The sequence below is a fragment of the Arabidopsis lyrata genome (assembly GCF_000004255.2).
Source record: "Arabidopsis lyrata subsp. lyrata unplaced genomic scaffold ARALYscaffold_5, whole genome shotgun sequence".
NCBI classification, from domain to species: Eukaryota; Viridiplantae; Streptophyta; class Magnoliopsida; order Brassicales; family Brassicaceae; genus Arabidopsis; species Arabidopsis lyrata.
This window is the reverse complement of record NW_003302551.1, coordinates 18484875-18511355: the sequence shown is the minus strand read 5'-3', so window position 1 is coordinate 18511355 and position 26481 is coordinate 18484875. Positions and strand designations below refer to the sequence as shown.

General features: G+C 38.0%; 7 protein-coding genes and 1 long non-coding RNA gene across 10 annotated transcripts; 6 read left to right on the top strand and 2 right to left on the bottom strand.

Annotated features, from left to right (window-relative positions):
- Positions 1-1120: 1120 nt before the first annotated feature.
- LOC110228060 lies at positions 1121-2703 on the bottom strand. The gene is made up of 2 exons (XR_002331665.1): positions 2137-2703; positions 1121-1493 (listed from the first exon to the last, which is right to left on the bottom strand). It is a non-coding gene; the product is annotated as an uncharacterized LOC110228060 (long non-coding RNA).
- Positions 2704-3303: 600 nt separating this feature from the next.
- Positions 3304-4611, top strand: LOC110228459. The gene has a single exon (XM_021026046.1). It carries the CDS (start codon positions 3664-3666, stop codon positions 4207-4209), a length of 546 nt encoding a protein of 181 aa, XP_020881705.1. The 5' UTR covers positions 3304-3663; the 3' UTR covers positions 4210-4611.
- A 1954-nt stretch (positions 4612-6565) lies between these two features.
- Positions 6566-7993, top strand: LOC110228458. The gene is made up of 2 exons (XM_021026044.1): positions 6566-7000; positions 7184-7993. The coding sequence occupies exons 1-2, from the start codon at positions 6817-6819 to the stop codon at positions 7789-7791; spliced, it is 792 nt and encodes a 263-aa protein (XP_020881703.1). The 5' UTR covers positions 6566-6816; the 3' UTR covers positions 7792-7993.
- A 2589-nt stretch (positions 7994-10582) lies between these two features.
- LOC110228460 lies at positions 10583-13135 on the top strand. 2 transcript variants are annotated; one of them, XM_021026047.1, is made up of 3 exons: positions 10583-11094; positions 11189-11198; positions 12609-13135. In XM_021026047.1, exons 1-3 carry the CDS (start codon positions 11085-11087, stop codon positions 13126-13128), a joined length of 540 nt encoding a protein of 179 aa, XP_020881706.1. In that variant the 5' UTR covers positions 10583-11084; the 3' UTR covers positions 13129-13135. The 2 variants fall into 2 exon arrangements, 1 of the variants encoding a protein (XP_020881706.1); XR_002332021.1 differs by lacking the exon at positions 12609-13135 and adding an exon at positions 11467-11941 and having other exon boundaries at positions 10887-11094; positions 11189-11372.
- A 526-nt stretch (positions 13136-13661) lies between these two features.
- On the top strand, positions 13662-14327 carry LOC9314234 (probable inactive receptor-like protein kinase At1g65250). Its single transcript, XM_021026045.1, is given in 2 exon segments — positions 13662-13730; positions 13733-14327. Coding segments are annotated over 2 exon segments (654 nt in total). The 3' UTR covers positions 14318-14327.
- Positions 14328-16048: 1721 nt separating this feature from the next.
- Positions 16049-20915, top strand: LOC9312496. 2 transcript variants are annotated; one of them, XM_002878119.2, is made up of 14 exons: positions 16049-16552; positions 17031-17408; positions 17487-17580; positions 17757-17943; positions 18034-18289; positions 18398-18613; positions 18702-18788; positions 18899-19033; positions 19119-19232; positions 19344-19591; positions 19685-19765; positions 19877-20108; positions 20215-20313; positions 20392-20915. In XM_002878119.2, the coding sequence occupies exons 2-14, from the start codon at positions 17070-17072 to the stop codon at positions 20680-20682; spliced, it is 2379 nt and encodes a 792-aa protein (XP_002878165.1). In that variant the 5' UTR covers positions 16049-16552; positions 17031-17069; the 3' UTR covers positions 20683-20915. The 2 variants fall into 2 exon arrangements, with proteins under 2 accessions (XP_002878165.1, XP_020881228.1); XM_021025569.1 differs by lacking the exon at positions 16049-16552 and adding an exon at positions 16572-16798 and having other exon boundaries at positions 20392-20910.
- LOC9314233 (aldehyde oxidase GLOX) lies at positions 20913-23047 on the bottom strand. The gene has a single exon (XM_002876381.2). The coding sequence runs from the start codon at positions 22634-22636 to the stop codon at positions 20993-20995; it is 1644 nt and encodes a 547-aa protein (XP_002876427.1). The 5' UTR covers positions 22637-23047; the 3' UTR covers positions 20913-20992.
- A 918-nt stretch (positions 23048-23965) lies between these two features.
- On the top strand, positions 23966-26323 carry LOC9312495 (adenylosuccinate synthetase, chloroplastic). The gene is made up of 4 exons (XM_002878118.2): positions 23966-24375; positions 24552-25244; positions 25402-25713; positions 25949-26323. The coding sequence occupies exons 1-4, from the start codon at positions 24079-24081 to the stop codon at positions 26117-26119; spliced, it is 1473 nt and encodes a 490-aa protein (XP_002878164.1). The 5' UTR covers positions 23966-24078; the 3' UTR covers positions 26120-26323.
- Positions 26324-26481: the final 158 nt, after the last annotated feature.

Sequence of the window (26481 nt, the reverse complement as noted above, 5' to 3'; positions counted from 1 at the left end):
TGAAATATTGAGGCGCCAACATTTTTACGTATAATTTAAAAATGATTTATGTAAAACATTGCTTGTAAGTTTTAACTATAGTCTACAGAAATTGAAGTTAGTCATTCCTCTGTTTTTAATTACTTTTTTTTTTGGTTAGAGACTAAATCATTTATTTTGCAGATTTTTTTTTTATAGTATTACCAAACAGAATTTTAGTTTTGTTTCTAGTCTCCTAAATTGTAGCAAAGAACCAATGGAACAATGACAAAAAAAAAAAAAAAAAAAAAAATCAAATGTGCTTGTGACATAGCGATCTCATTGATGGATAGTAGTCACATGAAATTGGTGGGATGTTGTCTTGAGTTTGAATCTCTCCGCTCATGCATGGATTATCATGGTGAAAAGAAACAATATTCTTAAATAGATCTAAAAATGCTAGTGTCGTGGAAAACAAAAATAAATATTGCGGAGGAGATTGCAACTGCTTTTAGCTTATCTTCACACTGCTTTCCCAAGGGCGATCGTATATGTGAATATCTTTTACTTGATGAAGATGGTGTTGCGAAGCTGAGTAAGAGCATCTTCAATGGGGAGCTCTCTCCAAGAGACTCTCTCAAATTTTTTATTATAAATTTTTTGAAAATGTGAGATGAGAACTTTTGTTTTTTTTAAAAAAAATTTATAGTCCAATGGTAGGTTCTCTAGTAAGGTTCTCTTAGGAAAAAAAAATTATTAAAAATATTCTTTCATAAAACTTAATAATTATTGCAATTCATAAAATATTAAACATATATGACAAAATAATGCATAATTATAATAATATAATTTTGTCATAAATCATGAGCTAGTAATAATTTTTAGTTAAATATATAACTATAAAAATATAATTTTGTAATTTTGTCATAAATCATGAGCTAAATTAAAACAAAAATAGTACACCAAAACATTTAACTAAAATAATACACCAAGTCATAAACAAAAATTAGTGAATTGCCTCACTTCAAAACCAATTAAGATGACATTTTCCCATTTTTGATAAATTTCCTTTCTTGATTTATACATTCAGAAGCCAATGTTGGTTTATTTCCACAAATTGTGATTCTTAGTATGGAATCTTATCGTTCTTGATTACACATTATTTGATTTATAAAACAGCTCGTTATATATATGTTTCATAGTTACAGAGTCTATCACAAAATCAGAGATACATAAAGCCAACAAAACAAACTCCAAGTCTTGTACATCTATGAACACACTCGACTAGATTTAAACATTTCTCCCTTTTCAGAGGATTAGGTCGCAAAGAGAATCTTACCAATGTGGTTACTAATCTCCATAAGGCTATGACCTTCTGCTGCTTGGGACAATGGTAAATACTTGTGAATCACTTGTTTTACCTTCCCTGCTTCTATCGTTGGCCAAACATTCTTCTCTGACTTCCGCAACAACAACAACTTTGTTTTCTATGCTCCTTGGTCTCAAAGCTAATACGAAATCAGAGAACACAAAAGCTAAAACGAAAACTGATTCATTCAAACAATCTCTGAAGCATCATAGACAATCCAACACTTATCAACAACCTTATCTAACCCAAGCTATCAAAAACGAGTAACAATAGTGGATATATGACAAACCCAATTGATATCCAAATCAGAAGAATCTAAAGAAACAAACTAACTAGAAACAACTTGAAGGAAAAAAATGTTTTCTGAGAAACTCTAAATTGGCCAACCATCTTCTCCTATTTGCACACTACATTTGCATGACCTAGTTCTGATTAATGATCTAGAGAATCATCCACGAAACTGCAATTACACATTGTTACCAATCGAAAAGCAAGAGAAAAGGATTGTTGAGGAAAATATTAAAACTTTCTTTTGCAAGAGTACCAATTCTCAAAACTAAGATGAGATATTTAAATATTTTCACAAATCAGAACAAAGAAACAGCGACTAACCAAAACCCAGATTCGAACTTTCACAAATCTCTAACGCATCATGAGAAAGTTAAAGACACACTGATAACTTCCACAGTCCAATGGATCATCAACTAACCCATCAATCGTTCAATGCATAAATCTATCTCTTCTCAAATGAACAAAAGTAGAGCGATTGAGAGATACATAGATGAAGATGAAGATTCCGACTGCAATACCTCTCACCCACCGCAATTTCGGAGAGAATTTTAGCCTCTATCGACGGATTCATCGGAAAAATCTCTTCATCAGTTTTTTGGAAAAAATCGCAAAGGAGAGAAACACAGTTTTTTTGTTGCGGAGAAAACAAAGTAAAATGAGAGGCTTTTTTTTTTTTCTTTTGTTTTAATGCTTCAGCCAATAGGTTGCTGACACGTAGTCGCCTCTCTAGAGTTCTCAAAAGCCTCTGAAGAGAACCAACTCTCTTCTATTTTTGTCATTTTGATTTATTTTTCCTCCACTTTTTCAAGAGAACCTCCCAAATATTTTGAGAGAATCCCCCGTTGGAGATGCTCTACGACTTCATAAACAAACTGTGAGGATGCTGACACGTGGCCAATAAAAACAGATCGAACGATTGGTATATGTGGGAGCTTTGATCTTAGGGTATAAAACGTTTATTGTTGAAACGACTGCGTATATACCAAGCTCAAGGGAGTTCTTCTTCTGCTCCAACTGCACCAGATAGTGAGGTGAAGCTAATGTAACAGTCGTCTCTCTATGATGCAACATTCTTATCGTGTCACACAAGTTTAAACGTTTTCTATTTTCTTCTTAGTTGCTTATAGGCCTGGGCGTTCGGATATTCGGGTCGGGTTCGGGTCGGGTTTTTCGGGTTCGGATTTTTCGGGTATAAAAAACTAAGAACCGTTCGGGTATTTTAAAACTTTGGGTTCGGGTCGGGTTCGGATCGGATATTTCGGGTTCGGATTCGGGTTTACCCGAAGTATCCAAATATTAAAAATTTTGTATCCGACTCTTTGCAAAGTATTGAAAAATACTCAAATATCTATAAAACCCAAGTATTTTTTAACCGAATCTAGCCAAAAGTAACTAAACACCCAAAAAATTTTAACATCCAAATAATTTAGGCACTTAAATTTTTACAAGTATAAATATTACTAATATATTATAACTATGTACTTATATTTCGGGTATGTTCGGGTACTTGTTCGGGTTAGGGTTTGGGTCGGGTTCGGGTTCGGATTTTCGGGTTGTGAAGTTTAGAACCCGTTCGGGTATTTTAAAACTTCGGATTCGGATTCGGATCGGGTTTTTCGGGTCGGGTTCGGTTCGGTTCTTTGGGTTCGGATAATATGCCCAGGCCTAGTTGCTTATCCTTTTCTCTGCAGATTTTTTTATTTCTCTGCAATTTTCTATTTATCTTGGATTTTACTTTTATTTGATTTAGGTTTTCCTAATTACCTTAGGAACTAGAAGCTAAGCTTTCTTATAAATAGTCCTCTAATGCCTTGTAGAGAGGCAATTCTCAAACCTTTAATTCTTCAGTGAAAAGACAGAGTCTCCTTGTTGTTTTCTCTAGCTTCTCGGAAACTTGAGAAACAAGCTTCGTCCGCTTCATCAAAACCTCTGTTTCTTCGGTATCCTCTTCTTGTTGTCTCTAGTTTGTCGGGAAACTTGAGAAACAAGCTCCGTTTCGTACTTCCGCTCTACCACTCTCTTAGCAAGTAATCTCCGTCGAAATTATGAGCAGAGATTTATCCAGTAAGAAGTGTAAGATCTCTGCTCACACATGCGTTTTCTGGGACGTCGAGGATTTCCAGGTCCCTGATGGTCACGATCCTGATTGGGTTTATCAGAAAATCAAATCAGCTCTTGCGAAAAAGGGTTATCGTGGTATTGTGGAAATTAAGGCTTATGGTGAGAAGAACAAGATCCGGGATGAGTTTCTACTTGCCGGAACCATTGTTGTACCCGAAGGAGATAAATGTGCGAGAGTTTATAGGATGATGAGCGACGTTCTTTTCTGGGCATTGAACAATCCTTCAGATTATCCTGTACTACTGCCAAATGTGATGGTTATCTCCAAAAACATCTCACAAGAGGAGGGTTTCCTCAGGGTTCTTCGAATTTTGCAATGTAGAGGTTACAACATTCTCTTAGCAGGTTCTGATTATGATGTCGCATCACAAAATGAGCTTCACTTTGTAAGCTCATTATGGCTTTGGGAAAGCCTAGTAGATGGAGGAAAACCTATCGACCAAACCGGAAGCTCACAATCTGATGAGTAGCGCAAGAACGAAAGTAACTACAATGATCACTTTTCCTTTAAATGATCCCTTGTTTTTTTTTTGTCTTTAACTCTCTGAAGAGTCTTTGGGTTGTGTGTATAATAAAAACATTGACATTTCATCTTGTTCTCTGTATTGGGTTCAAATGCTCTGCTCGTCCTAATGAATTCTTCAATTTCTCCAAGATTGCTTAATTTCATAACATGTTTAATCAAATTTGTCTCGTGAGAAAATATGGGTACCAAGCAGATCTTAATCTTTTTTGGACCAACAAGTGACTGGTAAATGGTCAAGTTGGTCTCTTTTGGTTCAAGTCCTACTTGATGATTTCTTTCTAGTCTTTGATCTGTAGTGTATTACATAACCTCCAGCTAATCATTTGTAGACCATTGTTCATTGCCTGTTGTTTGTTTGAATTTGTTGGTGTGGACTAAGAAAATGGTGGGAAGCAGTGACCGCCAAGAGTGTCTCCAATCAAGGCCTACAATGGTATTAATTAGGAGGAAATAGATATTCTGAATGTTTTAAGTTATAATTTAACTAAGATGTACCATGCAACTAATTGGAAGCTTAATTTTTAGACCAAGGAAGTCTTACTCCGCAATGGTGTTTCGTTGACTTCACGTTACAACTTGAAAACACAGTGTGTGGTCTTAATTCTACTTTTGTTGTTGTTTGAGATGAATTGGTGGAAGAAGAAGAGTTTACGAGCCGTAGTTAAAAAAGGAGAGATTGGTCCGAGGACGCGAGAGAGAGAGGTGGGATATTGTTAGAAGAGCTCATCAAATGTTGGGATCGCTCATCAAATGTTAAGAAAATGCTTTTAGATTGCTGAAGAAAATTTATTTGGAAGATTTAGTCAATATCTAAAAACGTATTGAATACTCAAGTCATCCATTCCATCCATCACTATATAAAGAGACATTGTCGACATAATGTAATATCATCTCAATTCTCAAACAAATCTATTGATTTATACATATTTTATAATGTTAATGTTTGTTTATTTAGTAAATCTTTATTATTAATTTTAAACGTTTTTCTAATTGATTTGTTTTGTTAATAGGCAATTGAAAAAGAAATAAAATTAAAAGCCATATATGAGAAAAGCGCAGTCAAAGTCATTGACCTGGTATGATTTTTAAAGTTACTAGTATTAATTAGGATTAGGGAAAAAACCCGAAAAAACCGCCATCTATTTTTTTTTGGCCGTTTAATACGCGTGTTATTAAAGTTGGAATAAAAATGCATGGTTTAATTTCAATTGCCTTTTAAAATCGTCGTGTTTTAAAACTTGGTATAATCATACACCCGCGTTAACAGTCGTTAACTCTACTAACGGAATGACTAACCGCGGTTAATACTTAACCCATGGTGTTAACGTGTATATATGTACAATCTCTTTTTAAAATTTAACGAATATATCGTCTTAGTCAAGTGGCTGAACGTTTTCCGACTACCCTAGTGGACTTGGGTTCGATGCCTCCCGTCGTCTCTTTTCATATGTTTTTAATTTTTTCTTTAATTTTTTTTTTAACTTCATTATAAATGAGCGAATTCATCCGAGGAAGATTAAAAGACTGATCTTTTATCTCCGGGAACGAATCAAGAACGTCGTCAAGCTGAGACGAAGAAGACGATGACGACCCATTCGTGCTATGCTCTTCACGACAAGCTTGAACCGGGGTAGTAACAGCTTGTCTCTGAGATCCAGATGTTTTCTTGTAAATTCGACACAATACCCAATCATCCAACAAAGAAACAAAATTTAACAAAATTAACGATTTGGATTTCAGTTTTGAAGAATTTAGATCTGGGAAAGTTTCAATCTTTATTTACCTTGGAGCTTCCATGGCTACGAGAATGCTCGATTAAGCGATACTCGTGCATAATCCAGTTTGTTTTAGTGCCTTTGGGAGCTTTTCCGGCGTAAAAAACCAGAGCTTTTTTAATCCCGACACGACGACCATCTGCCGTGATAGTTTTAACATTTTTCCTAATTGAAACCCAAAAGTATAATTATCAAAAAGGGAAGAAGGTAGGCATCGAACCCAGGTCCACTAGGGTAGTCGGAAAACGTTTAGCCACTTGACTAAGACGATATATTCGTTAAGTTTTAAAAAGAGATTGTATATATATACACGTTAACACCATGGGTTAAGTATTAACCGCGGTTAGTCATTCCGTTAGTAGAGTTAACGACTGTTAACGCGGGTGTATGATTATACCAAGTTTTAAAACACGGCGATTTTAAAAGGCAATTGAAATTAAACCATGCATTTTTATTCCAACTTTAATAACACGCATATTAAACGGCCAAAAAAAAAAATAGATGGCGGTTTTTTCGGGTTTTTTTCCATTAGGATTATGTGTTACCCCCTTACATGTGGTAAAAAGTGCTAGCTGTACTTTATAAAAAGGAAATTTTCTTAAGCCTTTTGGCTATTAATAATGTAAGCTAAGACAATCATCCATCCGATCAATAACGAATTCTTCGAATATTGAATTCAAAGACTGGAGAGAGAGATAATAACCCTGACAGTGAGATCTCTCTTATAGCCTATCGAACCCTAATACTCTTCTCTCATTATCTTCCCAGTCGAAACCATGAGCGATAATCGTTATTGTACTAACAAGTACAGTCAATTATACATCGCGCCATCACCATCACCAACGCCGTCGCCGTCTCCATCGCCGTCGCCGTCGCCATCGCCATCTCCGTCGCCGTCGCCGTCGCTATCGCCATCTCCATCGCCAGTTCCAGTTGAAACCACGAGCAGAGATTTCTCCAGTAAGATTACTCTCTTTATCTCATCCTTTGAAATTGTTTGTTTAGATTTCATCTGATCGATCTGTCTTAGTGAATTGGCGGATCTAAACAGATATGTTTTACTAGATTTTAATGGATCTAAGCAAATTGTATTCACGATCTGATTGTTCTTTTCGTAATTGTTTTTTTTGAAACCTCTCGCAGGGGCTAAAATAGGGGTCTTCTGGGACGTGGAGGATTCTCCAGCGCCTGATGGTCACGATCCTGTTTCGGTTTATGAGACTGTCGAAACAACTCTTGCTAATGAGGACTATCGTGATAGGACCATGGAAATACGGGTTTATGGTGGGAAGAGTGAGATTACGGAAACATTGCGGCGTGAATATCTGTATGCCGGAGTCTACTACCCACCCGAAGTTTCAGGGGGTCCATGTACGAGAGTTAATCAGATGTTAATCGACATTCTTATCTGGACACTAGACCATCCTGAACCTTCAAATTTGATGGTCATCGCAAAAACCATCTTAGAAGACACCAAGTTCCCCAGAGTTCTTCAAGTTTTGAAATCGAGAGATCACAATGTTCTCTTCGTACAGCCTGATACACTCTCATTAGGACTGCTACGTCCTTTTGTACGCTCGGAAAACCTATCGACCAACTCAGAAGCTCACAATGTGTTGACAATACTTCCGCTTGTTGTAGCGACCAAAGTGGAAGCTCAGAAGAGGTTGCCAGTAAGCTTGAGAGGAAGAAACGTCGGAAGAGCAGAGCTGATACTGATTCTAAGGTGTAGCGGAAGGACACAACTATGAAAGTAGTAGATTGAACTTTGAAGTAGGTGAATATAGACATAGATGTGCAAAGAACGATAATGATTACTATAATATGAGAAAAATGAGGTGTTACATGTGTGAATTTATATGCTTATCGTTTATCATTGTGATGGTGAAATGTAGGATAGAAAGATTTTGAAGTTAAGAACAAATTTTGGAATGCGACACGCGTTTTTTGATAGCAGGATGTTTGAGGAAAATAAACGGACATGATTTTACTAGCAATAATAATCATGCAAAGCCGTTAAAAAGATTAATAAAACTCTTTAAGAGGACCCATGAAGGTTAAGCTTGTGGGCTTGTGGCTCCTCCAACGCCTTTTTTTTTTTTTATCTATGAAAGTGTCTATATCAAATCTATATCTAGAACAAGGAACAAGATCTAAAGTTGTCTGCTTAGCAGTGCACCATTTTGCTAGATACAACTTCATACAAGGCCGAGAAGGCAAGAAGCTCTTATGTTAGTACTAGTCTAGAAGATAAGTAAGCATTATTTTTTTTTTTTTTTGAATGAATGTAAAATTTATTCAACCCAAAAAAGTCCTTTGTACAATAAATGCAACCTTAAATCAAATATTGTTTTGAAAGAAATCAACAGAATAATTTAGAAGTCTAGTTCCTGGAATCGAACCATAGACGAAGTCCATTTTCGAGCTTGGCGGGATTCAAGAGACGGATGGATGATATTTTGTTGCGAATCAAGCGATCAAGAAACTTGATTAGTTGATCTGCAGTAGTTATCGGATCACCATGCCTGCGTTTGTTTCTTTCCAACCAAATGGTATGGATCGTTGCTTGGAACAAAAGCCGTAGAATGAAACCAAGAGTACCTTTGAATGTGGAATCAGACAAGAGAGACATGATCTCCAAAAAACAATTTGTGTAGCGTCTTCGAAGGAGTCTGCTTGCCAAATCCTCCCAGACCCGAGAAGAGTAGGCACAAGAAAAGAAGAGATGGTCACGTGTCTCCATCGGTGCTTGACAAAAAACACATGATGGATTCACTCCCATATTCCAGGCGATCATACACTCACCCGTGGTCAGTCTATTCTTTGCCGCAAGCCAAGTCAGGAAGGAGTGTTTCGGGATAGAATCCGAGAACCAAACACTCTTAACCCAACTTATTTTATGACCATCTGTTCGAATCTGTAGCCAAGTTTCTGAAGTAATAAACCGAGGCTTGAACTTGTTGTCTGGTCTTCTCCACAAGGCTACGTCCGGGTCAGAACATTGTCCCCTGTTTCGAAGTCGTCCAAGTTCCAACTCTATCCGATTCAAATAATCCACACGGTGGTGCTTAGGTCTGTGGTTCGCAAGTGCTGCAGCCACAGTTGCATCCGATGAGATCCCTAGATCAATGAAACCCCTATCACCGAGAGTATCATATAGCCGACCTAGAGGACACCAATGATCATACCAAAAGGAAGTTTGTAGTCCACATTTAATCTGCATCGAGTGAAAACTCTTTGCTTGCGATCTGTACTTAAGCAATTTCCTCCACATCCACGAGCCCAAAGAAGTGGTTTCTTTAATTGACCAAAAAGAACTAGACCGAAGTAGCTCTTTCTGTATCCAATTTACCCAAAGCGACTTTGAACTTGAAACAATTCTCCATATGAGCTTAAAACAACTGACCTTATTCATCTCAACAACGGATTTGAGCCCCAAACCACCCTCTTCCTTTGGCTTACACACATCTTTCCACGCAACTTTGTTTTTCTTTGAGTTGAGGGACGGACCCGACCACAAAAACGCTGCACAAATTTTGTCGATTTCTTTAACACAAGCCGAAGGTAACCTGAATGCAGCAATCCAGAAATTTGTAAGACTTGCGATCGCTGAGCGTAAGAGCTGCAGTCTCCCCGCAAACGATAAAAATTTATTCCGCTATGAATTAATCCGAGCTCTGATTTTTTCAAGTAACGGGAGGCAGTCCGATAGAGTCATCCTCTTCGTCATTAGAGGCAGACCCAAATATCGAACTGGTAATGCTCCAGAATCAAATGGAAACCGTACTAGAATATCCTCTCTTTGGGACCCAGAAATGCCGGCCAAAAACAGAGTAGATTTCTCCAGACTAATACTCAATCCTGAAATCTTATGAAATTCCTTGAACACTGCAAGAATTCCTTCCATGGAAGCAACCTTTCCATCCGTGAATACCATTATGTCGTCCGCAAAACATAGATGAGTAAGTTTCATATTTTTGCATCTTGGATGAAAACCAAATTTCTTAGCCACCGCAGCTTTGTCTAGAAGAGATGATAAAACATTCATGCAAATAACGAAGAGGTATGGAGAGAGAGAGCATCCCTGCCGCAGCCCTCTTTTACTACTGAAGAACCCAGCCAACTCTCCATTTATTTGAACCGAAAAAGAAGCCGTTGATATACATAGATGGATCCAATGAATGAATGTTTCCGGTAAATCCAAAGCAGTGAGCACATTCAGCAAAAAAGACCATTGTACTGAATCAAAAGCCTTCGAAATGTCTATCTTCATCGCACATCGGGGAGAGACTCTTTCCTTATGATAATCTTTCACCAATTCTGTAGCAAGAAGTAAATTTTCCATCAAGAGTCTATCTTCAATAAACGCAGACTGGTTTGGAGCAATGAAATTAGGAAGGATCGATTTTAATCGATTCGCCAAGATTTTTGAAATGGTCTTGTACACCACATTGCAGCAGGAAATGGGCCTATAATCCTTCATCACTCTAGCATTTATCGTCTTAGGAATAAGAGCTAGAATCGTAGCATTCAATCCTTTAGGTAAGAATCCAAATTTGAAAAAAGATTGAATCGCAATTGTGAAATCCCTCCCAACAATCGGCCAAGCTGCCTTGTAAAACTCAACAGTATAACCATCAGGTCCCGGCGACTTGTTTTTAGGCATAGAGAATAAAACTCTTTTCACCTCATCTTCCAAGACTTCCCCAAGAAGCCGCTCTCTATCTGCCAGAGAACAACGGAAAGGAATCAACTCCCTAAGAGCATCAATATCAATACCAGTAAAATCCGGTGGCGTGTGTGTCAGTAATTCCGAGAAAAAACGGACACCTTCTGCCTTTATATCCTCCATACTTTTTAAACAATTGCCATTTGGGTCAGAAATCTCATGAATAGAGTAAGCATTATTAGAGTATGTGTATAGACGGTTAATGAAACGACGGCGCATACTACCGACGGCGCGGTGGAGAGATGTAATTAATAACCCTAAAAGTGTTGATCTGAAAGAAAAGTCTCTAATTTTCTCTTCATCTCCGTCGAAAGCATGAGCTCCAGTAAGATCTCTCTCTCTCTCACTGTCATCGATCTGATTGCTTTTTTTGTTCCCATCCGGTTCGTAATTGTTTCCCGATTTGTTAAACCTCGCAGAGGCTAACACATGCGGAGGATTATCCAATCCCTGATGGTCACGATCCCGATTCGATATATCAGAATATCAAATCAGCTCTTGCGAATAAAGGTTATCGTGGTAATGTGGAAATCTGGGTTTATGGTGAGAAGAATAAGATCTGGGATGAGTTTCTATTCGTCGGAATCACCGTTATACCCGAAGGTGAGCTTTCTTAATTTTCTCTTAAACTCTGGTTAACATGCTGCTTTTCGATCTGTAATCGTTTATATATATATATATATATGGATGGTTCCAGGAGATAAATGTGCGAGAGCTTATAGGATGATGAGCGACGTTCTTTTCTGGGCATTGGACAATCCTTCAGACTATCCTGTACTACTGCCACATGTGATGGTTATCTCCAAAAACATCTCACAAGAGGAGGGTTTCCTCAGGGTTCTTCGAATTTTGCAATGTAGAGGTTACAACATTCTCTTAGCTGATTCTGATTATGATGTCGCATCAGAAAATGAGCTTCACTTTGTTAGCTCTTTATGGCTTTGGAAAAGCCTAGTAGATGGAGGAAATCCTATCGGCCAAACCCAGTAGCGCAAGAACGAAATTACCTACAATGATCTCACTTTTATAGTTTTATTTAAATGGATGATCCCTTGTTTTTCAGAGTCTTTGGGTTGTGTATAATAAAAACATTGACATTTCATCTTCTTGTTCTGATAAACTCTGTACTGGGTTCAAATGCTCTGCTCCTTCTAATGCATTCTTCAAGAAAATGCTGCTCAATTTCCCTAAACAAACTAAAAGCACTAGTTCATCATCTAGTTATTTTTCGCTCTACTTTGTTCACCGCTTTATCTAGTGTTCTTCGTTTACAGCTGAGTGGGACTATTTTGTGAACTTTATGGTTGGAATAAATGGTATAGACGTTTGTTATTGAAACGACGGCGTATAAGGTTAGGGCTAGTGTTGGAGACTGGAGAGATCTTAATAATGTTGGAGTAAGCTTGTCTCTGATGAAGAATGAAGAAGAGTCCATCCATGAAACGATGGTGAATCTAGGGATTGAAAATGGCTTCTACGAAGAAAAGAAGAAGATGATTAAGTGAGACATGTGCCAAACACATGAGCAATAACAAAAAAAAAAAAAAGGAAAGAGTCTCGTTTAGCAATTAGCATTATTAAGATAGGAAATTAATTAGTTTTTACTTTATTGAATAGGAAGCATGTTATAAATATGTAGGTTACGAGAGAAGTTTTATTCATCTAATCAATAATAAGGTTTTCCAAACATTGTTATTCTGAAAGCAGCAATTCTCTGTTCTCGTTTCTTAATCACAAATTCTAACAAATAACCCTAACACAGTGTCCCTCTTAGCAAGTAATCTGCTTCGAAATCATGAGCAAAGATTTATCCAGTAAGTGTAAGATCTCTGCTCACACATGCGTCTTCTGGGACGTCGAGGATTTCCAGGCCCCTGCGTTTCTACTCGCCGGAATCATGGTTGTACCCGAAGGAGATAAATGTGCGAGAGTTAATAGGATGATGAAAGACATTCTTTTCTGGGCGCTGGACAATCCTGTGCAGGAATCTATGATACGAACTGTGATGGTAATCTCAAAAAACATCTCAGAAGACTTTGAGTTCATTAGTGTTCTTCAAGGTTTGCATCTGAGAGGTTACAAAGTTTTCTTGGCAGACTCTGATGAAAATGTCGAATCACTCAAGCAAAATGAGTTTGCACGTTCATTATGGCTTTGGACAAGTCTATTAGATGGAGGATATCCTATTGCCAAAAGTGGAAGCTCGCAATCTGTTGACAATAAGCTGAAGCGGAAGGAGCCTAGTACTGCCACTTGTAGCGGGAGCTCAGAAGGTGCACTCAAAGCGAATGAGAGCGGAGCTGATTCAGATTCTCAGGACAAGAAATCGAAATATCCCCAAGCAGAGAGCAGAGCCTGAGGATCGAGTAAGGACTAGCTTCGAAAGTAGTTAATCTGTCACACTTTTAACATTATCCTTTGTTTTTTTAACTCTTGAAGTCTTTGGGTTTGTGTATGAAAACATTAACGTTTCATATTTTTTCTGTTAAACTCTTGTGTTGGATCCAAATGATTTGCAGCTTTAACCTCTCTTAGTCCTAATGTATAAATCTCCAGCAAGGAGAGGCGTAACTTTGGAATCAAGGATAGGATCAAAGACAGGATCCGTGGGAATCTAATGCTCTGAGTCACGCAGAATTGCGTTGAACTACATCAGTTCGAGCTATACACTTCTCCATCACCTGTTGTTACATAGTATATATGGAGAGAACGTATATAAAAGTTAAGATTCCAATAGCTTTTACATACTTTATGCTATTGCCTTGAGCTTTTAAATATAGAATCTGAATACCATTTTAGCCAAGATAGGTAAGCGAATAGTTAAAAGGGAGAGACTGGTCCGACGACACGAGAGAGGTGGGATATTGTTAGAAGAGATCATCAAATCTTGCAATGGCGAAGCAAATCCCATCAAATTCTTCTCCGCTGATCAAATCCTCGAAGCCACAGACACTTTCAGCGAATCCAATCTTGTTTCTGAACTATTCGATGAGATTCCATACGATTGATATTATTCAGGTAAAAACAATAACCATCATCATCATAACATGTTACTCATCAAGAAATGGAGATATAGGTTTAGTGAGCATAATGGAGGCAACTTTTGCCGCGACATAGCCATCTCATCGATTGTGAGTGGTCATAAAAACTTCATGCAGTTGGTTGGATGTTGTCTTGAATCTGAACATCCAGTTTTGGTTTATCGTGCATTAAAGAAACCTTCTAGTTTAGATCTGAAAACGGTTGTGTCATGGAGACAAAGATTGAAGATAGCAGAGGAGATTGCAACTGCTTTAGCTTATCTTCACACTGCTTTTCCAAGACCTTTCGTATATAGGATTCTGCGTTTAGAAGATATCTTATTGGATGATGAAGATGGTGTTGCTAAGTTGTGTAACTTCTCTCACTGTGCCTCGATTCCACAAGGAGAAACATTTGTGAAACTTGGTAGTGGTTGTATAGGTGGAGATTATGATTACATGGATGATAATTATTTGATCAATGCTGTTGTCTCTGAGAAAACTGATGGGAGAAGAGAGATTTCGTGAGCTTTGAAAACAGAAGAAAGTTTGCAAAATCCATTGATGAGATTGTTGATTCAAAGATTCTAGAGAAAATAGGTGAAGTTACAGAAGAAGAGCGTTGTCGAATGGAAGCTTTCATTGTTCTCTTAGAAAGATGCATTGGTCTTAGAGGGGAAGTTCCAAAAATGGTGGAAGTTGCCAAAGAACTAAAAATATTTCTTAGAGATTCTTCTTCTTCTTCCGATGAAACAAGTTTGTAGATTATAAATCACATACTTGTATAGATTACTATATAAAGATAGTTTGAAAACAAATTTCTTCAAGGTTTAAAACAGATTATCAAGTTTTGCTCAAAGCCTCAAAACATATCGCCAAGTTTCATTTATGTTCTGTATAAATTTAGAAATTTTCTTTTTCAAGATGTTGCATATTCTTGTAGACACGTCTCTTCTTGTTTATTTTGGATTTTTGGAAAAGGAAAATGAACCGTCTGCAAAAATATCAAAATTTATGCTTTCATTTTCAAATAATGCAAATTAAAAATAGTAGAGATATCAGGTTGGAGGGGATGTGACTCATTGTTATGTGTTTATCATTCATGGCTGCTGCTGCTTGGACTGGACATCTAAGTCATCTAACGGAATCAGCAATCCAAACTTAAGGCTAAACAAACACAAAATACCAAATATAACTTTATTTCAAAATAAATAAATATATTTTAAGAATTTACTATACTGTTATAAGATAGTATAGTTATTGCCCTTTAAGATAAGACATTTTATGTGAAAAGTATAATATAGGTGGGTATATTATACATTTTAAAGAACTTTTAACGTTTTCCAAGTTATTAAGTTTATCTTACAATTATTAACAAGATATTTATTATGAAACGGAAGAAATATGCTATGGAACTGGGAAGCCTTGTCGGTGTCATTTGTCAATGTCATATTTTATAGACTGGAGGAAGCATTCTTTGTTGTATTTCGTTGACTTCACTTTTTAATTTGACATTAAAAAAAAATCAAACTAAACTTGCATAAATTTAAATGTAATAAAAACTAGAACATCTAGTTGTATCGTCCAGTAACATTACAGTATCATGCGCAGGGCAAATTGTGCATCGCCATTACATTCAAAAGTCTCTCACGTTTTCACCTCATCCCATGAGGTTCCTTGCACTCTCTCTCTCTTTTGTTTTTTTCCAGTGGAATCTTTCTGTTTCAATTTAGATTCCAATTATTGACAACGATTTATTATGGTGGATTGTGACAACTTAACAATTTTGAATGGCTGATCGAAAAAAGTGGCATAATTTGGTTTTAAATACATGTTCAAGTGTAGTAGACTTTTTAATTTTGAGGAGTCGTTGAGGAAATCCTAACCAATGAAAAAGTGCTACGTTCACGTGAGTCTGATTTTCAATTATTAACGCAAAAAATACAATAAAAGATGCTCGAAAAAGCGAACACATTGCCATCAAACGGGGCTATATTGGTAAATTACGCAATAGTCCGTTAGAGGAGTGCGTCACCCACCACGGTCTTTCTCAGACAATGAAACGATAACTAAACAAAAAGGAGGTACGTATTTACCGTTTTGCCCACAGCCGTCGACGCAACGCAACCACATTATTAATTTATAGATATTCGGTTCGATTTTTTTTTTTTTTTCGTCAGATATTCGGTTCGATTTACTACTCCAAAACGGTAGAATTTTTTAGCAGATAAAAAAAAACCAAAATAGTAAGAATGGTAAAAAATAGTGAATATGAAGAAGGCGATTTGATAAAAAGAAAATGTGAAGAAGAAGTAATTCACAAATGCTCTCAATCAAAGTGTAAATGATGGTATCGTTTTCCCTAATGATAAAAAGATTAAACTTGTTTTGGGATATAGAACTCGGTTTGGTCAGATCAAGAGTGTGGTAATTGTTTGCAGAAAATCAAAATTGATGAGATAAAAACAAGAGAAACCGGTTAAGAAGACCAAACCGGGAAAGGCGGCGAATGCTGAGAAAGGTGTAATTAAAATTAGAGAATCGAAGAAGATGACGCACACGAACACGAGACGACGACCACTTCCATAATCAATCAACAATTGCTTTCCTTCCCGGCCAGCCAGAGATCTCCGTGGCCTTCTCTCTCTCTCTAATTATTATTATAGTTATAATTATTATATAATCACCTCTGTGTAAGTAATAATTATCTTATAAATCCTCCCCATTGTTGATGTAAACCCATGCCGTTTTCCGTCAAAGCTGGTGAGTTTTTGTCGCTCTCTCTCTCCCCTCCTTCCTTTTTTTGTTTGTCTACATGTTCTGTCTCATTGTCGTGATTCTTGTATCTTGTTTAATAGCTCAAATGTTCGATTTTTAATTAATCTTCTGTTTTGGATCCGGTTAACGTATGAAAACACTGTTTCAAACCCACATGATTCAATGTTACTTACTCCTCTGGGTTTTGTTTTTCTGGGAGTCATTAATGTGTTCGCATTTCAGAGTTTGAAAGTACTCCATTGTTTCTCGGTCAAAGCTCACTTTTTTTTTTTTTTTTTTTTTTTAATAATTGCTCAATTATAGTTAGTTATTGTTGCCCAACCTTGTGGTCTATGATCTTTCCTTTATTTCAGCTCAGTTTCTTTGACGATTCTGTAAAATCCATTTATTTATGTTTCGTGAGAATTTGGGTTTATGAAATCAAACTGCTTCCTTTTTTTTTTTTTTTTTTTATGATTCTCAGGCGGTCAAGTTTGAAAACTCAAAGCTTTTGGATTCAATCATGTTTTCTCACCAGAAATGGAAGTTCTCATGGTCTCAGATAGCCACTGTTGCTTCTGTCATTGTTTTGGTTTCACTGGTTCATCTGTTTCTTGGTCCTGTAGTGCCTTCTTTTGATTCTATTATTGTAAGGCAAGCTCAGAATCTTTCTGGACCAACTAATGAATCAATCACACAAGTCACTAAGGACTTAAGTCAATCACTTGTTGTTGCCTTTGATCGCCGGTTTCCTGCTGACTCTCACGGCGCTGTAGTTTATCGAAATGCCTCATGGAAAGCCGAGATCGGACAATGGCTTTCTAGTTGTGATGCAGTAGCCAAAGAAGTTGACGTTATTGAAGTAAGTTTTGTTTTGGTATCTTGAAACAATGTTGGTTGTTTGATTTTGTTATAATGGTTGTGTGTGTGTTTTTGGCAGCCAATTGGTGGGAGAAAGTGTATGAATGATTGTAGTGGTCAAGGTGTTTGTAACTATGAATTTGGATTATGTCGTTGCTTCCATGGATTTACAGGTTAGTGTTTATGCTATTTTAATCTTCCTAAACCCAAAGTTGATTGCTTTGTAAATGATCAAGTCAAACTCAATCCTCCAAAAATTAACAAATGAATTATTTTTGATCTCTAGCTCTTACAACTATTGACATTGGTGTGTAAATAAATGAAGCCTACTTTGACCGGTTCTGTGCAGGAGATGATTGTTCGCAAAAGCTTCATTTAGATTGCAATTATGAGAAAACACCTGAGATGCCATACGGGAAATGGGTTGTTTCGATTTGTTCCAGACATTGTGACACCACAAGAGCAATGTGCTTTTGTGGAGAAGGCACAAAATATCCAAATCGTCCAGTGCCAGAGTCATGTGGATTTCAAATCAAGTGAGTTTTACATGATTCTTTTCTTTTGACAGTCTCAATGCTTCTCAAATCAAGCTTTAAAACTCTCTAACTTATGACATGTGTTTTCAGTTCGCCGGCGAATCCTGATGAACCTAAAATGACAGATTGGTCAAAACCAGACTTAGATATTCTAACAACAAACAGTAGTAAACAAGGATGGTGCAATGTGGATCCAGAAGATGCGTATGCTTTAAAGGTGCAAATCAAAGAGGAATGTGACTGTAAATATGATTGTCTTTGGGGAAGGTTCTGCGAAATTCCAGTACAATGCACCTGCGTTAATCAGTGCTCTGGGCATGGCAAATGCAGAGGAGGCTTCTGCCAGGTAAAATTGTGTATCCACAGTTACCAAGCTTGACATTTTGGTACCGAGAGGTTGCATATTCTTTAATCTAAACTTTCCTAACTTTGTGTGTTTTTACCGCTTTTTCAGTGTGATAAAGGCTGGTTTGGAACAGATTGTAGTACTCCATCCACCCTCTCGACGGTAGGAGAGTGGCCACAGTGGCTTCGACCAGCACATCTTGAAGTTCCAAGTGAAAAAAATGTCCCTGGTAATCTCACTAATCTGAGTGCTGTGGTGAAGAAAAAAAGGCCTCTTATATACATCTATGATCTACCCCCAGACTTCAACAGTTTACTTATTGAGGTCACAACCCAAACTTTTATTTTTTTTGCTTCTACAAAAAGTTAAAATCACCTTCTCAGTCTCATCTGATTTGAATTTGATGTTGCAGGGCCGGCATTTTAAACTTGAGTGTGTTAATAGGATCTATGATGAGAGGAATGCAACAGTATGGACAGATTATCTATATGGTTCCCAGGTAGGTTTCCTACTAAACTTGAGTCGAATAGCCAGATAATATAGCAACTTTCTCCGGAATTTGTATTGAAAGATAACTCTGCCTCTTCTCTGTCTCTTTTGATTTTGAAGATGGCATTCTATGAGAATATTTTGGCCACCGCTCATCGTACACTGAATGGAGAAGAGGCAGATTTCTTCTTTGTTCCTGTTCTGGATTCATGCATTATAAATCGTGCTGATGATGCACCTCACATTAACATGCAGGTTGGGTCGAGAAACTCACCTTTTGTATTCTTTTCTTGCAGAAGCTCTAGAGCTCATATATTGCATATGTTTTTATTACTTTCAGAATCATACTGGATTAAGAAGCTCATTTACCTTAGAGTTCTACAAAAGGGCGTATGAACACATCGTTGAGAAATATCCATACTGGAACCGGTCAGCTGGGAGAGACCATATTTGGGTATGATGATGCATACATAAATAGGACTGGATCTCAAAGCTTGTTTCTTGATTCTTTACATGGATCTCTCCACACAAATGTGACTAATCTTACTACGCCTGAAAAAGGCAGTTTTTCTCATGGGATGAAGGTGCTTGCTATGCTCCTAAAGAGATATGGAATAGCATGATGCTAGTTCACTGGGGTAACACGAACTCTAAGCACAACCATTCAACAACAGCTTATTGGGGTGATAACTGGGATGATATATCTGATGAGAGGAGAGGAGATCATCCTTGCTTTGACCCCCGCAAAGATCTCGTGATTCCAGCCTGGAAAGTTCCTGACCCTTACTCAATGCGTGCAAATTACTGGGCAAGGTATATTCTCTGATAGTTCTTGGACATTGTTTCAGTCATGTCGCTGGAAACTCAAAGCCTGAAAGTTGTTGTCTTGTTCCTTATTATTATTAGGCCACGGGAGAAGCGGAAAACATTGTTTTACTTCAATGGGAATCTTGGACCTGCTTATGAAAAGGGAAGGCCTGAAGATTCGTAAGTCTTCGACTTAAAGACTCATGTTGAAACATTTGCGAAAGTCGAGCTGTGCTTTAAACAGAATTGCTAATGGAGATGTATATAATGGTCCAATCACATCTAATGCAGGTATAGCATGGGAATCAGGCAGAAGCTAGCAGAAGAGTTTGGTTCGAGCCCTAACAAAGAAGGTAAGCTCGGGAAGCAGCACGCAGAAGATGTGATTGTAACTCCATTGCGTTCTGACAATTACCACAAGGACATAGCCAATTCAATCTTCTGTGGTGCTTTCCCTGGAGATGGTTGGAGTGGACGCATGGAAGATAGTATCTTACAAGGATGTGTCCCAGTCATCATTCAGGTATATATACCTTGACTTACCGCATTCTATACATTCCAAAAACTAAAGCTGTCTGATCCGAAAATGACGGTTTGTTGGTTCCCGTTGATTGATGTCTCTTTATTAGGATGGAATCTACTTGCCTTATGAAAACATGCTCAATTACGAAAGCTTTGCAGTTCGTGTCAGTGAAGATGACATTCCAAATCTCATAAACACTCTGCGAGTAATCACTCTCTCTCTCTCTCACTCTTGTTTAAGTGCTCCTAATCTAAGACTCATTTAAATCTGAAATCTCTCACAGGGATTCAGCGAGACAGAGATACAATTCAGACTGGCTAATGTAAAGAAGCTCTGGCAAAGATTTCTGTTCCGGGACTCTATTTTGCTTGAAGCAGAGAGACAAAAAGCTAGTTATGGACATGAAGAAGAGTGGGCTGTTCAATTCTCTAAACTGAAGCATGACGACATCTTCGCTACTTTCATACAAACTCTGCATTTCAAGCTACACAACGATCCATGGAGACGAGAGCAAGTCGTAAACAGGACTAAAGATTACGGATTGCCTCAAGAATGTCTCCATAAAACCAACTGATCAAGAATCTCAAGTTGGAAGTAAATACCTCAGAAGCTGCAGAAGCATATACATATACAAATGGCAGAATCATTCAAGATTCATTGCCAAATCGATTCTTTTTGAAACGGAATAATCTTGGGTTTTGAATTAGGTACACCATCAGTCGTTATGTAAGCAAAACGTTGTTTGTTAAATTCAAACCACTTTTTTTAATTTAAATTACGTAAGTAAACAATTTATTCAGCATATTATCTAATCTCTTCCTCTCTCTCTTATTTGTATTCATCATGCAACATACATTTCAAACTATTAATCTTCCATTTAAGGTTCACTCAATTTGCACCCAAGCAGCTGAGCTGGGAATACCTGCATGCACCAGAAACATCATATAGTATCCCGGAGGAGCAATCTCAGCCGTTGATGGACCCAATGCACTGATTCTATAAGAATTTGTTAGCTGGTCACGCGTCACAGATAGTAGCTTTAAGATTACCATCCTCTGATTCATCGCAAAAGAGTGTGTAGTGAAGGAAGGTGCAACTATCCTCACAGAGAGAAGATCGACGGTCAGAAACTGAGCTATAGAGAAATCGACGTTAAACAATCTCTTGTAACTCAATACTTTGTCGTTTGTCAATAATATCTTGGGACGTATTGGGTCAGATGTGAAAGATAGATATGGTGGAGAATAAGCCTCGAGGCTTAAATCCGTTGGATATTCGACGTTTGTGAAATTGTAATAAACGTGAGGATTACTTCCACCAACTAAAACCCGACCGTCTGGTAATAAAACCGCTGAAGAATGGTACATCCTAGGACGTGATGGTGTGGACATAACAGAGAAGAGATGATCAAACGGTTGATAAATCACGGGTTGGATAACCGGGTCACGTGCTTTCTCCCAACCGGCCGTACCAGCTCCGGCTCCGTTTACGATGATGACGTCACCTGTTGGTAAGAGTAGCATGTCCCCCATAACACGTGGCAAGGGCATGGATTCCATTTCCCAAATTGGATTCTGATCGGACAGTTTTAGCCTCCCGCACGTGGAAGTGGCACGTGTGAATCCATGTGAGAAGCCGCCTTTAGGAGAGCCTCCACATACCATTATCTCAACCTCTATGTCAGTATTGTTGGTTTCATCTAGTGGGAATAGTATAGAAGAACCACTGCTTGGATAATTCCTTGGATCACCACCTGGAATCTCTGGAAACTCTTTTACGATTCGGTTCTTTTTGTAATCGAACACAATGGATCTTGTGTTAGCGAAGACAAATAAGTTTCCGTCAGGTAAAAGATGTAGAAACGGATATAAGTTGTTCTCGTTACTTCCATCCGAAGTTTCTCTAAGAAACTCAAATCTTGAGCTTCTAGACCGAGAATCGTGTCGGGGGAAAAGTTCATAGTTGAACTGTCTTCTTCCTCCGACCACGATGATCCGACCATCGGGTATAATTTGGTTGGTGGCATACCATCTACGTTGGGATAGATACTGAGGAAACTCAATCCAATCACATGTTTCACTATAACCACAAGGGGTAAACATTCGAGCAGCGCGTTCACCATCGTTGTATCCACCGGTTTGAACCAATGTTCCGTTGGGAAGAACCGCACCAGAAGAACACCATGTATCAGTTTGGACATTCAAGGGACGGTATGTGTTGGAGACAACATCGTAGAGAACCGAGTGTGCGCTGCAATCGAACTTGACAGCGGTGTCAGTAGGATCGTATCGACATATACCTCCGGGTAGAGATACATTTGAGGTACCGAAATCGGTACGGTCGAACATTACGACCATGCCGTTGTGGAGGAGTTGCATGTGCATGGCGGATATACCGATGCTTGGTAGCAACATTTCCCACCGATCGAGTTGCAATAGAAAAGGGTTAGCTTGACCTTCGGATAATATGGCCATGGAGAGGCATAAGATTGATGTTGTGACGATGAATGTATTTTTGGAGTTGATCATAGTGCTTCCTTCCTTTGTTCTTGGTTTGATGGTGAATTTTAAGTTAGAGGTTGGTTGATCTATTTTCTTGTTGAAGAGTATGGTTGGAGTACGTCCAATTATATATTCTTTCACACAAACTCTTATTTTATCAGATTGATTATTCTTGTTTATATACTTGGACAACTCTTTAACTCTACTACATTCATGCCGGAGTTTTAGATAGTCTTTAAGAAACGGAGTAGAAATGCATCAAACAATAGATAGTTCATTTTAATCAAATAAAGGAATTTTTTTAATAAATAAATTAAATATAATTTTACCATCACTCTTTGAAACTGTCGTAATATTTGGAAATAAGTAAGGAGCACATCTAGTATTGCATGTAAAAGAATATAAAGAAATACTAAATAGAGATAGAAAACAATGTACACCCGCATGATGATTTCTATCATTTCGCAAGATGCAAAGAGAATGCCAAAAAATCTTAGAGAAATTATTAAGTTAGACAACTTAAATAAACATATTTCCTTTTTCTTATATGCTAATAAATCAAAATGACCAAAATATCACCCACTCACAAAAATATCACCTAAAATAGTAATGATAGTATTTTACATGATATTTTCATGCATACAGAAAAGATAGTATATTGAAGTTCCTCCGATGGCCTAAATATTAGGTTGGAGTCTACTTGCCCAGTGAGAACATGCTCAATTACGAAAGCTTTGCAACTCGTGTCAGCGAAGATGACATTCCATCTCATAAACACTCTCCGCTACTTTCATACAAACTCTACATTTCAAGCTACACAATGCTCTATGGAGACGAAAGCAAGTAGTAAACCGGGCTAAAGATTACGGATAGCCTCAAGAATGTCTCCATAAAACCGGCTGATCAAAATCTCAAAAAAAAGAAGTGTGGAACTTTGGGAGTAAATAGCTCAGAATTTTTTTTTTTTTTTGGGGTGTAAATGTTAAATAGCTCAGAAGACAGAAGTTGCAGAACCATATATATACATATATACTTGGCAGAATCATTGCCATATCGATTATTTTCTAAAGGAATAATCTTGGGTTTTGAATTACACCATCCAATCATCTCATGTTTAGAAAACGCTGTCTTTTAACTTCAGTTTCGTTATTGCTTTGTGTTAAGACCGGTTTTAGTCTCGGTTTAACCATATTAAATTCATTCAATATTCGGTTCAATTGATAACTCGAACTAAAGAAATTATGAACCGTTAAATTGGGTTTCGGTTGAAACAATTTTTGTTAAATCTATTTTGCTGTGTCCGGTTCGGTTTATCGTTGATTTAGAACATATTTCATGTAAAGGTCAAAATGGTCATTTTAGTTCACCTGAGCTCAGTTTGAAAAAAGGTCTTCCTCAGGTTTCCCCATACTCAAGTGCCGGCGAACCCTAAGACTTTGATACCTCTTCTCTTCTCTCTCTCTTCAAAGATGTCTCTCTCTTCCCTCTCTCTCGACTCCAATCCAAGATTCGCTGCTGGTGGTCCTTATTACCGCCGTTATCCTCCGCTTCGCCACCCTCGAAGCTTCGTCTCTTGCTCTGCTAAACGTCCAGCTGTCTCGGCTTCACTGAGCGTTGCCGCTGATTCAGCAGCCACAGAGTCTCTCGGACGGATTGGATCACTGAGTCAAGTATCGGGTGTACTCGGTTGCCAGTGGGGAGATGAGGGTAAAGGCAAACTCGTTGACATCTTAGCCCAACACTTTGACATCGTTGCTCGTTGTCAGGTAAAGTTTACATTTTTACCTTTTTCTCAGATTCTTGTTTTAATCATTAAATGGGGTCAATTTGAGATTTGCGAACATTTGAATTGAATTTGTTGATTCGATTAGTAAGTTTCTGTTCCTGATTTGCAAAGTTTAAGTTTTTTGTTTGTTTGAATTTTGTGATTTGGTTACCATAGGGTGGAGCAAATGCTGGACACACTATATACAATTCAGAGGGGAAGAAATTTGCACTTCACCTTGTGCCTTCAGGTATCCTGAATGAGGATACTACTTGTGTGATTGGAAACGGAGTTGTGGTGCATTTGCCTGGTCTCTTCAAAGAGATTGATGGTCTCGAGTCCAATGGCGTCTCATGTAAAGGAAGGATTTTGGTCTCTGACCGCGCTCATTTGTTATTCGATTTCCATCAAGAGGTTGATGGGCTCAGGGAGTCTGAGCTTGCAAAATCGTTCATTGGCACCACGAAGAGGGGAATTGGTCCTGCCTACTCTAGTAAAGTGATAAGGAATGGTATTAGAGTAGGTGATCTCAGGCACATGGATACTTTACCTCAGAAGCTTGACCTTTTACTATCAGATGCTGCGGCAAGGTTTCAAGGGTTCAAATATACTCCAGACATGCTTCGGGAAGAAGTTGAAGCATACAAGAGATATGCTGACAGATTGGAGCCCTACATTACTGACACTGTCCATTTCATGAATGACTCGATTTCTCAGAAGAAAAAGATTTTGGTCGAAGGTGGTCAAGCTACAATGTTGGACATTGACTTTGGGACTTATCCTTTTGTTACTTCCTCCAGCCCCTCTGCCGGTGGGATCTGCACAGGTCTTGGTATTGCACCAAGAGTTGTTGGTGATCTAATTGGAGTGGTAAGCATCATATTCACTCATAGACTTGAGTTTTTGCATTGGCCTTCAAATTGTTTAACCTATGTTGTTATGAGTTAGTAGCATTGATGTTCAATAACATTTAATCTGCAAGCAATGAAAGAGATATGTAAGCATTGTGATGATCCTGTTTTGTCAGGTAAAAGCATACACTACAAGAGTTGGTTCAGGCCCATTCCCAACAGAAAATTTGGGCCCAGGTGGTGACCTTCTTAGGTTGGCTGGACAGGAGTTTGGCACTACAACTGGGCGTCCTCGTCGGTGTGGCTGGCTTGACATTGTTGCGCTGAAATTTTCTTGCCAAATCAATGGATTTGCATCACTTAATCTCACTAAGCTTGATGTACTTTCGGATCTGAACGAAATCCAGCTGGGTGTGGCTTATAAGAGGAGTGATGGCACTCCTGTTGAATCATTTCCTGGTGATCTTCGTCTTCTCGAAGAACTGCAAGTAAGTGTCGTTCTTTGACATATGTCCGACTGTCTCCTTTTATGAATAGGGCAACTTCTCTAGTTATTAATTTGGTTATAAAGATTAATCTGACAGGCAAATCATCTGCTTTTGCTGTTCCTATAGTATCTGATAAAGTCTTGAAAACAGAGTTCATCTTATTGTCTAGGAAATGGTGCCTATTACTTACTGGGGGGTTGATGAATAACTCTCTTTATTGTGAAAATGTTTGTAGGTGGAGTATGAAGTCTTACCGGGATGGAAGTGTGACATTTCCTCGGTCAGAAATTACTCTGATCTTCCGAAGGCTGCACAGCAGTATGTTGAGAGGATTGAAGAACTTGTGGGTGTGCCCATTCATTACATTGGTATTGGGCCCGGTCGTGATGCCATTATATACAAATGATTTTTAGTGTTAGTTTTTCTTTTCTTTTTTTTTTGCTCTCCTCCACAAGCCCAAAAATTGATCAAGTGTCAAGTTACTGAGAATTGTTACTCTCTTTGGAATGACTAGTGTATCTGTTGCATTGTTTGTTATATTGGAATGAAGAGGAATTCTGTGCTTAGGCAGTGAGGTTGTTATGTTCATAAAGTTTACGCTTTCGTGTTTGATCTTTACTCTATTCCTTGAATTCTTTCCATTGATAAGAGATCCTTGTATGGCTTAAACCTAAGAAAGTCGTGAAGGTTCAGTGTAGCTGCTGTTTAGGCTTGTTGAAGATCTGTAGATGTTGTCTATACGTGGTCATAAAGATATCAACAGAAACA